Raw genomic sequence first — 13005 nt, forward strand, 5'->3', positions numbered from 1 at the left:
TGGTATCCACACATACTTTATTAGTTTTATCTTTGTTCAACCCACCAACAAAAATTTGGAAAGATTGCTACACATGACAGAGCGACAGTACCCTAGGGTGACATGACAGCCCATATATCAGTTCTGTTTCACAAGAAAAAGTTACCATTCATTCAATCCAAACATCCACCCAGTCCACACATTCTCTCAAAAACTAGCATGGTTCTGTCCAATACCTTGCTCTAATTCCAATTCATTCGTTCTCATAACTTATTTGAAAAGGCACATTTGGTCAGTCTTATGTCATTCTTAGGGCATCTTTGCTCTCTCCTGGCCATTACTGCTTGCTTTTATGTACTGAAAAGTCATCCATTGAATGGTCTGTTCCTGAATGTCGCCACAAAGCAGTCTGTAAAACCCACTCACTTTCCCTCCTTAAATTACCTCCCTCCAGGTCTGTTTCCTCAAAGATCGTCCCTTAGTGGGTCACAGTAATCATGAACCCTGGGTACATCTGATACAGGCTGAGAAGTAAGAATTCACTGTTCACTTAGAGCAACTCATTCCCTGACCTGAACCGGGTGTGTTCCACCCTTGCCCATGGTTAGATCTCTTTCCTTGATAGAACAAGCAAAAGAGGGGCTGATCCATCTCCCGTGAACATCTGTTGACTGTGGGCGGCCTGGGCCAGCCTTGCTGTGTTTGCCTCAGATGCAAGTAAGGAAGCTCCAGTTGTAGCCTTGGCGCAGCTGAGGCCATGCCATTGTTACCCGGAAGCTGGCTCTGCAGCGTTGTGACTTAGACACTTTACAAGTCTGAGCCATCCCGTACTAGTTCATCAACTTTCCTTCCTTATGATCTGCAAAGATACAGAGAGAATGGCATTCCAAAATTCCATGGATGACTTTTCTGAATGTCCTAGAATGTTTGGCAAAGATCTGGCTAAAACTAGTACTATGCAATAGAAAAGGAAAAGTGACATTTGTGTAATTTATTTTGGAAATGCAAAGGAATTATTATGCAGCAATCTTAACTTTGTGTACGTACCACTCACCTCCCTTAAAATTCAACAGAACCAGAGGTGCCAGAAATGTCAAAAAATATCTAGTCATTCCAATATGTAAAACAAGACTGCCTTGTTTTAAAAAAACAAATTAAATGTAAAAAATTGTATGACTCTTACCCAGTGAAAAGCTTTACTAACACAGCCCTGGGTGCTATTTCCAGATACTGAAAAGATCTAAGTAGGTGCTTAAGAACTGCTTTTTAACCCATTCACAACCTTCATATTAAACTAGGATGAGGCTGCAGGAGCTGAGGAAGGAAGGCCTGGGTGGGAACCTGGATGTCCTTTCCTGGAGAACAGCTTTGCTATTTCACTGGTAACTCCGAAACTTCAAAATATTGACTGTACAAAGTACTCAAGTTTATTTTGGCCTAATTATTCTTAAGAAAGGTGGTTCTTTTTAGAAAAGGGAAGCAGAAGCTAATTGAAATTCCATTACTCAGGCCTCTAGTAAGTACCCCCTTCATGTAGTCACTATTCACTGAGGGCCATGATGGTGAGGCCCTGCTGGGAGGCAGGGCAGGGCTGTGAGCTCAGGAGCCCATCCCTGTGCTCAGAGAGATGGGACTCCAATGAGGAGACACTACGTAGGTGCAATTTCTGATTTCTTAGTTTTTGACCAAAATAGTAATTTCAAACAGTTGAATGTCGTGATCGATACTGTGTCAGTTGGTGATGAATGCTGTGAATGGTATTGAATGTCCTGGACCAAGAGGAACAGCAACATGTCCTTAGTCCTCGGCCTAAGAAGTCCATCGAGTCCGTCTCTCAAGTTGTACGTCTGTTGTTTTCAAAAGCCATTGTGACAGGTCAAAACCCTGGAGTATTTGGTTTATGTTTAAATGTACTTGACCCTCTGGAAACACTCAACCTAAGCCCTGGATGCAGGAGGCAGGGATGCTGAGGATGTGAATTAGAGTGCTGGGATGTGCTAATGCCTAGGGAGGCATCAGGCACTGTGCTGGCTCGGGGGATTCTGTGATGACTGGAACCTGGGCCTTCATTACGGGCTCCGGTTTTGGAGTGCAGAGGGATTGGCATTTGTAAAGATTGCTTGCTTACTCTTTGTCTGGCATGCACATTCAGGATGTGACTTCAGTTTCACTCATCCTGGCCAAAAAAAAAAAAGTTCAAAAAATTGTTTTCAATCAAATTTCTGAAGATATTTGTAGGGAAGCACCCTTCTGAGATGAAACCAATTTCTTGTCCACACAGCCACCATATCCTTATATAGATGGGGAAAAATCCAGAAAAGGGGGATTTTCAGCAGCTGGCTTGAAGCCCCTGAATGGTCCCTTGGCAGAGGCAAAGAATGAGCCCAGAGCCTGAGATTCAAGATGCTGGTCTCTTCTGAACGCACCGTGGAGCAACGCGGTGCACCTGCAGATGCCGCACTCAGCAGCCTGGAATGCCAGCTCTCATGCCCTCACCTAGAAACGCCTTCTCAGCTGAATGGCTGTTGGCTCTCAGCAGCACCTGTCAGCATAGCTCAGCCGCTTCTACCCCGTGCCAAGGCGTGACTAGGACCAGAAGAATCAGAAAGCATGGTGGAGTCCGAAAGCATGGCAAAGCCAGCACATCTGTGAGCATGTTACACATGGGCTTGCCTAAGTATTTCCTTCTCTGTGAACATCACTTAGGAGCTACGTCAGTTAAGGTATCGTCAGACACAGGTGTGGTGGAGGCATTATGAGGGGACTACTCCACAGGACCTTGGGGAGTCGCATTTTGGAGGGCTTTCCTAGAAGCTCTGGGGGAAGGAAGCAGTGGCCTCCTGGTCAGCTACAGACACAGGCGGGTTAGGGCCTGTCTTGCTTTCATGTTCTTTTAAACACAAATGGCAGCTCACAAATATTCCTCTAAATATTCCTCCATACAGCCTAGGGCCCCTCAAGAGACGTGCAAACCAAAGTATTTGTTTTTCTCACTTTATCTTTAACCTAGTATGTGGCAAGTCTGGACCATTGCTTTAGAGAAAGCTGGATTAAATCTCTTGAGCAGAAGTAGAGACCCTAGAGAATCTTCACTGGATACCTTGCTTCACACTTTGGTCAATATTTATGAATAAGTTCTAAAGCCTATGCGAAGCCCATTCTGTTTTGCTTGGGGACCAGCCAGACCACTCCTCCACTCCAGTGGGGCCTTTTTTGTGTCTTTCACATCACTATTACAAGTTTTGGCTGGACAATTAATGACATTTAAATCACTGTCCCACATATGGATATATTAGAAAAACCCTAATGTTTTAAAATTTTTTTAATCATCAGCTGCTTTTACAAAGCTTTGCATGCATTTATTTAGAGGATATAGCAGTCGAGATATTCCGGTACTACTGTGTCATATGAAAAAAGTTGGTTTTCTGTCAAAGTCAATAGGGTGGTAGACTAACTCACAGAGTGCCTTACTTCTTCCTCCCGATTAATCGTGTTCACTATATAGTGGCAGAATCAGTCCAGTCCCCAGACCTCAAGCTGCATCTTCCAAATGGTTGGTGTCTTTTTAACAGAGTCTCCGTGGGCTGGCTTTCCTGGAAGAAGTCCATTAAATTCCCTGCCTCTATAAGCTGCAGGAGTCGCCTAGGATATGGCCTGTCATGTCTGGGGATGACCCTGCACTGCTCTCCAGATTTCACTCAAGGTTCGTATTTTTCTCTGCCACCTTGAACTACAGAACAGGCTCTCAGTAGCGTGATAAGCTTTAAGCTAGAATGAGATGGAAAGGTGGGAAAGACAGACAGGAAGTGTAGCTCTTAGTCTATGGGGCTCTCCTTAGGGGACAAAAAGATGGCTTAGGCTCCGTGGGTTTTCAACCTGTAGAAAAAATAACACCCTGGGAACCAAAGCAGTTGTTTGCTGAGGAGATGGTGACCTCCGTGTGACCTGAACATGGGTGAAGGTATTTGAGGAGGCATGATGAGCTTCCGTCCAGGAGTACCCGTGGTTGTCTGTGTCATTAAGAGTGCAGGGTGTAGGGAAACCAGGTTCCCAGGCTGCGTAACAAAATTGTTCTTCGTGGACAGGTCAAATGGCTGATGAGAAAGAGGTCCAGCTCTCTCCCCAGCATGCCACATTCTCTTTCGGCTCTAAGGCAATTCAAAACTTGGCGCTCACTTAGTTATTTCCTAAGAGATTTCTGCCTGCATTCCTCCAGCCTGGAACCCAAGGCCCTAGCAGGCAGCCTGTTTGCTTGCTTGAGTGTTGTGTGATACCAGAGCCAATTCAGAATAAAATTGAATGTCTGTGGGCCCCCGGATCTATGTTTTTAGAACTTAGATTACCTCTGTATTGAATGGAAGAATGAAAAATGAGAAAAATAACACATTTTTAGTACGACAAGAAAATTTCTGAGCATTTTTGAGAAGTAGCAACATAGAGGCAGCTTTCTAGTCTTTCATCCTTGGCTTAGTGCTTTAGGATTCTTAAAGTGTGCTCTTTTACCCTTGACACACCCCAAGAGGTAGATACCGTCACCCCCATTTTGCAGATGGGGAAATGAGTCAGCAAGGAAAAGTGTCTCACCCAAATCCTACAGCCGATGAGCTGCAGAGTTCAGGTGAATGGCGTAACTCAGCATCACAGACCCCTCCGAGAGACCGGCCCGATAATCCAGGCGCAGGTCCACTAGGGCGTGCTCACAGACACGCAAGGCTACACACCATGCACACCTCCACTTCTCCAAGGGCCCCTCTTGCCTAAGGTCACGTCCTGGGCTTTTGCCCACAGATCTCTGCACACGGTGCTTCATGCCCTGTGCAGGGTGGGCAGATGTGCTGGGCACTCCCATCAAGCCTGCCTGCAGGGCCGCCAGCGAGTTAACTCAGGCCCTAGGCTCTGCAGTACGCTCTTCCCACAAGTCAGCCAGGATTTGTTCCTTTTCACTTCTGTGGATTCAAATAATTCATTTGTATCAAGAAACAATGCATTATTGTCCTGTAAGAAGAGGGAGCTTCTCTAGAGCTGTCTTGTAACTCCTTGGCTTATCTAGTTTGGTTGTGCTTGACAAACAATGACTAAATGAGCAAATAGCCAAAAACATGACTGCGTAGAATAGGCCTTATAATGTGTGGCCAGTTTTTGTATAGAGCAGTTCATTCCTTCTCATGTTACCACAGCAACACAGGCAGCTTTTCTCAGCAACTTGCAGCTGCACACCTGGAGGAAGACATATCCTTCCTAACTCATGCTCCAAATACCCATCGGTCCAAGTGCCATTGGTGTCTTGGCCTAAGATGATTTAATAGCTAGCATTTAATTGTTCTGCAAAAATAGCACTGCTTTTAGTTTCTTCTTCTTTTGCATTTTTGGCACCTGTTGGCTGACAGCAGTCTGCAAAGGCCGCTGGAGATCTACAGAGCAGAACTATTCCGTGGAGGAAAATGGGGGCAGACAGGAGCCCGGAAGGAAGGCAGAAGCCTGGGGGTTTTTTGTACATGGGATGTCGGCTCTCATTTGACCCTCAGCAGGACCTGGCCCCTTTAGGGCTGCAGACAAGCTCTACATGCTGGGAAGGGGCGAGGCATTTTATAAAGTGAACCTGCATTTTATTAGGGGTGACTTTGGCTGTCACTGCTGAGAGGAACAGTCGATGCAAGCTCATCTCACAAATCACTGCAGAATGCCCAGGCTGTACGTTCATGATGTTTGTGTTCAATGTCAAGATCCGTTTCTTCAGGGAGTTGGGTCCATCATCTTCAAGACTTACGCCGGGAGACTGCACTGCAGAGACCAAGCGAAACTCTCCCTTGCTGTGTGCCAGGGACACGCTTGGTTGGTCTCCACGCACGTGCTTGCCATCTCTGCCCTCACAAATGCTCATGGGCTCCTGGACCTGTGTCTCCTGCCAGGACCTGTGCTGGCCTGCCCACCCCTCTCAGCTGCCCACACCTCCACGGCAGCTGCCTCCTGTGAGTAGGATCTGAAACACCAAAGCCACGGGCAAGGGCAGGATGGAGGGGCAGCGGTCCATGTCAACATACACCACAGATGACCCAGAAAAGCACTTTAATTTTTTTTTTCTTGGAGGCATAATTTAGTCATCTCACCTAAAGCACTTTTCACTTTATCTCTGGCAACCAAGGGTTACAGAAAACTCAGCACCAAAGGATGAAAGGGGAACTTGTCCCCTTCGGTCCCCAGCCCTGCCCTCCCCTGCAGCCTAAAATACCCTTTCCATGATCACAGAACAAAGTTCACACTCACCACACAGCCATTCTCACACACACTCGCACAAAAAGAAAACCAAAGCCCACTAAAGCACATGGGGAAAAAAAGATTACAAAACATCTTCCTCCCCATCCGGCCTTGAGACCAGACTCCCTGGCTGGAGAGGTCGTGACTTCCGCCGTGCCCAGCAGGGGCTCACCCAGCCTTCGTCACCGTGTCCCACTAAGGAGGATATGCAGAGGCCACCAGTTCCCCAAGGTTCCCTTCGGATGGTGACACCTCCCTGAGTCAGTCATTCAGTTTCTGCTTGCTGTCAGAGTTGCCGTAGGCAGAGCCCTTGTCAATTTCCGTCACACCAATCATCCATCGAACTCCCACAGAGGCTGCAGAGACAAGGAGAGCAGAGTTAGGAGTAGCCCGAACAGACTACAGGGCCGTTTTCCCACAGAGCAAGTGAGAAGGCCCGTGGCCGCAAATCACAAGCACCAGCTGAGAGCTGGCAGGTTTGAGATGCCATCATCATCCCGGCTTTACAATCATCCTTGAGTGTGGACATCCATGTGACATTAAGACAAAGCAAGGCTGCTCTGGTGGGGGTTTTCCTCCTTGGACCCTGAAGGTGAATGATTTGGCAAGCCATGCACAGCTGTTTGCAGGGACTCAGAGAAATCCCTGGCTTCCTCTGCTGACCCCCAGGTAAAGAGGATTCTTTTGTGAATGAGGGACAGGAAGTTAACAGGGCATGTTCGGCGAAGTTTTATAAAGAACAGACCAGGAGCCTGGAAGATGCAAGAGCTCGAGTATCGAGTGCCCAACACGTTTCAGCACTGCTTTTGGTGCAAGCGTTAGAGCAGTGAGAAAATCCCCGCCTTCTCCTCTGACGGCAGGATTTGCCTACACCAGAGAATGGGCAGGACCCTCATGGGAGCCCAGTTTAATACAGGAAGCTGGAAAGCAGGGCCTAATGCTCAGAAGTTGCAATTTCAACTACACCCTCTGGAGAGGGCAGATGTGGTGAGGTCCTTGGGTGCAGGGCCCAAGACTTAATCATTTGATGTGCTCAGCACTGGGCAGGGGGCTTGGAAAACAGTCCGTTCATAATACATGCTTAAGAATGGATAGAAGAATAAGTGAATGAAATCCCCCAAATCATGATGCACAGGATTACCTAGCATTAGCATCGTGGTCGATAAACTAACTGGGACATGGATGGAAGAGCCTGGGATGGGTGAATCCAGCCCAGCCAGCAGGAGGCACGCATCTCCCATGGGTCATTTACAAACTGGAGGGCTCCTGCATGGAGCGTAACAGTAACAGTGAGAGTGGAGTTATTGTAGAGCAGAAAGAAGTGAGTAAAACATGGACCGTGTGGCCTTGGAAGAGGAGTAAGACACAAACACAAAGTCCTTCAGGGAAGAATGCAGTCAGGCGCAGGCTCAGAGTAATGGGGCACGGCAGTCAGCTCCTCAGATGCTCCTGAAGACTCCCTGTGTCCACACTGCACCCCTCAGATGCTCCTGAAGACTCCCTGTGTCCACACTGCACCCCTCAGATGCTCTTGGAGACTCCCTGTGTCCACACTGCACCCTTCAGATGCTCCTGGAGATGCCCTGTGTCCACACTGCACCCTGGGCAGGGCTCAGGCTTCTTTTTTTGGTACTCGCTACACACCTGGGTGGCCCTGTCTGCAGCCTTCATCCTGAAGGGGCCCTTCTCCAAGACGGCATGGGTCTGTGTGTGCCTCGCTGTTGCCTGCTATTGAAGCAGAAGGGTTGAGCTTGCCCCCGCCCTACCAGGGGCCCTGGCATCTGCAGCTGCCCTGGACCCTTGGCCAGCCTCAGCATGGTGGGGGATGGGGGTGCCCCTGGGCCTGCCTTAAGGGGATGAGGTGCTTTCTTCTCCAACCTCTTATTTTTTTCCCTTACAAGGTGTGGGTGTTGTTTTAATATTTTAATTTTTAACACTAAAATACATCTTAATCTTTCAAAAGACTGTATAGTAGGGTCTATTTGAGGAACAGGAGCCAGCTTGTCTACTGCACCCATATGCTGTAGAATTGGTTGGCTCAGTCAGAATGAATGAGCTGGGTTTATGTGCTGTGACCTGTTTTGGTGGTTATGATTCATTAGGTGAAAAGGCGAGCTGAAGAAACTGCACTGATACGGGTTTATAGATGCACATATGCTTGAGACTGGAACAACCACGTGCATCAAATTGTCATTAATGATCATCTGGGAAGTAGGCGCAATGGGAATTTTCTCCTGACACACTTTCCATTTTCTGCGCTTGTATATTGCTTGGGCCTTTTAGAGTGAGCATACTGCATCTCTGTGTTTGACAGAAAATAACTGAGTCCTGTCCATTTGGAAGAAGCACGTGATCTCTGTGTGCTTGGACGATGTGCCATCTCTCCCGGGCTCTCCAAAGCCTCAGAGAGGATGCCAGGCTCGGGGAGACAGGGCCTTTCACAGGGAAACCCCGAAGTCTTCCTTGGCTCCAGGAAGCACGGGCCTGCTGTTCATAGAGCAGGAAGCAGGCACGACAGGCTGCCCCACCAGAGGCAAGGAGCAGGGTGCACAGAGGCTTGCCGCCAAGAAGCAGCAGTAGCCTGAGAATACTGGTCACCTGGAGCCAGCGCAGATCCATGAAAAGCTCTGTCACCGAGTGTCTCCACTCAGTGTCATCCACCTGCAGCAAAGGAGAAGCCACAGGCGCCCCCAGAGGAAGGCAGGGAGCTGCCCATCCGTCCCCGCCAGGCTCCAGCACAGGGCTTTCTTCAGAAGCAGGAAATGATGCCAATGAGCAGAGCTGTCTGCGGAGGACAGGGAGGGAGCACTCCCAGCTGTCGGGGAGTGAAGTGGCAGCTGCATCACCACCCAACAGGGAACGTGCGGAATCCAGCCCCAGGTGGGAGGCTGGACAGTCCAGGCTGCGGAGTGGGTCCCAGGCCTGGTATTCGAGGGCCTCGAACTCATCCTGAAGTCTAATTTTTCCCTGTGATTGCAAGCTGAGCCTGCTCCTCATCCACGGCACAACTGCCTACACAGATGGCCTTCGTCCCAGCCCTGATGCCACCTCTCCCAGGGTGGTGCTGTCAGCACCCACCAGCCCCTTGCCCTCCACTCACCCACGAAGAAGACGAGGATGAAGCTGGCCAGCGTCAGGGAAGACCCACTCCTGATCATGCTGACCAGGAACTGGAAGAAAGGGTAGAGCAGCAGCGAGGCCCAAAACAGCCAGTTCACGAGGGTCCAGGGCCGCCGGGGGGGCACCATGGGCGTCTCTGGGAAGGTGCCCGTCCTGTAGTACTCCTCCTGAAAGGCATCCTGGGGGACAGGAAAGAGGACCCTCAGACGCCACACGGGGCTCGGTGGCAGGTCCCTCCCGAGGCCCTGCTTCCAAGGGAATTGCAGAGATACACAGGTGCCACCGGGGCTCGGCAGAACTGCGGTCTGCAGCTCCTTCCAGAAAGCACTTTGTAGGCAGCTGCTGTCTTCTCAAAGCTGCATCTGGCCACCCCTCCCACAGGGACACTGGGAGTGGTGGGGCCGCTGCAGCTGTCACTAAGTGCAGGGCATGGAGCATGAACCCTGGCGCCAGGCCAGCCTGGGCTAGGATCCACCCTCTGTGGGCAGGCACCTGCATCCCTGAGCCCAGGCCCCAGTCTGTCTAATGGGGCAGCAGTGCCTTCCACGATAGGTCGGCGGGAGAATGGAGTGGATGCTGCACTGACGCTGCCCACAGGGGACACTTGGTGGAGACCTGGCCCGCAGTCAGGAGGAGCTCGCCGCACAGCCCGGCCCGGCACATGCCCTGCCTTCCCGGCCTCCACAGCCAGTTCACCTCGGCTCCTGCGGGGCAGCCCACCCGCACCTACCACCCTGTTTGCCACTGGAGGGCTCTGAGGGCCGTGATTCAAGGCATCATGAATGACAAAGGGCTTGAGGGCTGCTGGATGTGGCTCTCAGAGGTGACAGCATACTCAGGACTGGGTGTCCAGGGTGACTCTTCTAAGTGATTGTTAGACCGTGTGAAAGGTAAACAGACAGGCTCATGTCCTTCCACTAAGCAGATTCTTAGTGGGAACCATGTACTCATCCACATCCACCCACAGGGTGTGTGTGTCACCCAGCAGCTTGCAGAGCAGTTACTCCAGAGCCTCATGGCGCTCCTTGCAGTCCCTGGGTGAGAACAGGGGACTCATGGCCCCACATAAATGCACTGCGAAAGAACGCGGTGGCTCTTCCCTGGGTGTCTCACGTCACAGAGCTCCCGCTCAGGGACTGGGGCTCAGCCGCAAGGAGCTGCTGAACACAAGGGAGGGACCCAGGAACCCAGGTCAGCAGGAGTGCTCAAGCGGCTGGGAGCTGAGCTGAGCTGAGCCAGGACCTGGGGGGAACAAGGAACTGTGGCACCAGGATGCCCGCTGGCCCGTCTAAAGGCAGGTCCTGACCATGAGGAGGGGCCAGGGCAGAAGCTGCCTCCAGGGAGCAGAGCTGAGCCAGGCAGCCACAGGGAATTGCCCAGGTTGTATGGTAGGCAGCTGCCTCAGCTATTGTAAAAGCTGCACGTGGCCGATAGCATGCACGCCACACAAAAATGGGTGTGGGTCACGGTGAGGCCCAGTTTGTGTCCCATGAACTAGCCTAGTAATGTCCCAGTTCTCTAAGGAGTCGAGTTTTCTGGAAAATGAGCTTCCTTATAATCGAAACTTATACTACTTAAATGCTGAATATTTTCCTTTAACAACTTGAGATAGAAAAGTCTAAAGTATCTCATACTTTTCTTCTTTTTCATTCAGGGTGTACTGAATCATAGGCTTTCTTGGCCTCTCAGAGTCACTTTTAATAATAGTCCACACACTAGGCCATTTTGGAAGGAGAACCCCCAACCCCTTCCCTGAGCAGTTCAGGTGCCTCTGCTCTGTCCTCGGCCCCCTGCAGCCCATTAACAAGCCTGGTCCGAAGTGTCACTTGTCGCGTGACTGCTGTTGGACATCAGCCAAGAGAAGCCATGTGGGCTCTCAGGGGAAGTCACATCATCAAGCAATTGAAGAACAATCGACGTGTGTGCCAAGCACTCCCACCCTCAAGCAGTGAGAGCGATCGGATGGTGGAGGAGACAAGGAGGTGAGCAACATGACGGTCAGCAGCACAGGCAATGCCCAGAGAGGTGGCACCCAACTCTGCCAGGGAAGCAGCAGCATTCGCCTGCCCACCAGAACGGGGTGATTTTCTTATCCCAGGTTGGGGCCATGGGGCACCTGATAACTAGACAAGGGGGGTGATATTTTTGTGCCTTATTTTTTTTTAAAAAAAAACAGCTTTCTTAAGATGTCATTTACATGCCATAGAACTCACCCGTTTTAAAAAAATGGGCAAATGTGGCTTTTGAATTTATTTTCCTTAACAGTCTTTATAGTGCTTTTTTATAGTAATATCACAAAGGGGAACTCACCATGGTGCCTTTTCTGTCTTGTTTCCAGAAAGACATTTGCTAGGCCAAGATTGTTTTATTTGCACCTCTAGCAAGAAGAAAAAAGCACTCCCTTTTCTAGGAGCTGCCCAACTCAGAACTTCCCATTCACTTTATTTTATTTTTTGAAACAGAGTCTCACTCTGTCGCACAGGCTGGAGTGCAATGGCACGATCTCCTCTCACTGCAACCTCCGCCTCCCGGGTTCAAGCAATTTTCCCACCTCAGCCTCCTGAGTACCTGGGATTACAGGCACCTGCCATCATGCCCAGCTAACTTTTGTAGAGGTAGGGTTTTACCATGTTGGCCAGGCTGGTATTGAACTCCTGACCTCAGGTGATCCTCCTGCCTCAGCCTCCCAAAGTGTTGGGATTACAGGCATGAGCCATTGCGCCCAGCCCCATTCACTTTAAAGTTTTCTTTGTCTGTGGTTTAAAACACTAAATCTCACCCCCTCCCCTCACTTATGGCCCAAAACATTGCCGCAGTACCTCCCACTGACTGTCGGGGAGAGAACAGCACCGCCAGCTCTGGCCAGACTCCAGGCTCTGGCAGCAGAATGTCCGTGGCCCATCTTGGTTGTGGACCCATTTTGTAATAAAATTTGCCTCGCAGGGAAAGGACTCGTGTTTTTCGTTTCTGTGTGTTACCGTGTGGCATAGTATAAAGTTGGAACTGGGAAATGTAGTTATTGAATGAAGGAGAGTTGGTTTGTTTCCAGAAAGAAGCATCAACCTACAAGCCAAGAGGAGAACGAGATCCTATTGAGAGGCGGCAGATCCCCGGACGAACACCCCCTGCAGCCCACAACAAAGGCACTAGGGAGGAAGCGTGCGAAGGAGACGTCCACACAGCACATCCACTCAGCTTTCCCAGGCACTCAGCTCAGCAAAGAAATTGTGTCTTAGGGCCCAGGAGAAGACAGAAGGGAGAAAAGAACGGGAGGAAGAACAGGAAAGAACAAAGAATAGAAGAGAAAGTTGAGGAACAGAAAGGAAGAAGTGGCTCCTCTTAGTCAGCAAGTCTGGGCGGGGAGAGGCTCTGTGAGAAGCGCAAGCCTTGGCCTCAGCCCGCAGACATCACCTGAGTGCACGGCCAGGACTTGCAAAGGACTTACCATGGGGGCCAAGCCTTGAGGCTCCCTGCTGCCCTTCTAAGGAGCAATGCCCTTATGGTTTAAGTGAAAAAACAATTGCCAGTCCCCAAAATGGTTCTTGTCCTTGAAGGCCAGAGCAGGAGAGCACAGTGTTTCCCACGGGCCACCATGCCTGCACCTTGAACTCTGCACCCCACCCAGAGCTGCTCCCGACCTTGGCCTCCACA

At 50.2% G+C, this 13005-nt stretch overlaps 1 protein-coding gene across 6 annotated transcripts in view; it reads right to left on the reverse strand.

Annotated features, from left to right (window-relative positions):
* The window catches only part of AGPAT4 (1-acylglycerol-3-phosphate O-acyltransferase 4), a 146693-nt gene continuing 133688 nt past the window's right edge, over positions 1 to 13005 (reverse strand). For all 6 annotated transcript variants that reach the window (XM_055391403.2, XM_055391401.2, XM_031012257.3 and 3 more), the window contains 2 exons: positions 9335 to 9533; positions 1 to 6590 (listed from right to left, as the gene is read on the reverse strand). In XM_055391403.2, the coding sequence (XP_055247378.1) occupies positions 6496 to 6590; positions 9335 to 9533 (294 nt within the window). In that variant the 3' untranslated portion in view covers positions 1 to 6495. The remainder of the gene's footprint in view (positions 6591 to 9334; positions 9534 to 13005) is intronic.

This window comes from Gorilla gorilla, chromosome 5 (genome assembly GCF_029281585.2).
Source record: "Gorilla gorilla gorilla isolate KB3781 chromosome 5, NHGRI_mGorGor1-v2.1_pri, whole genome shotgun sequence".
NCBI classification, from domain to species: Eukaryota; Metazoa; Chordata; class Mammalia; order Primates; family Hominidae; genus Gorilla; species Gorilla gorilla.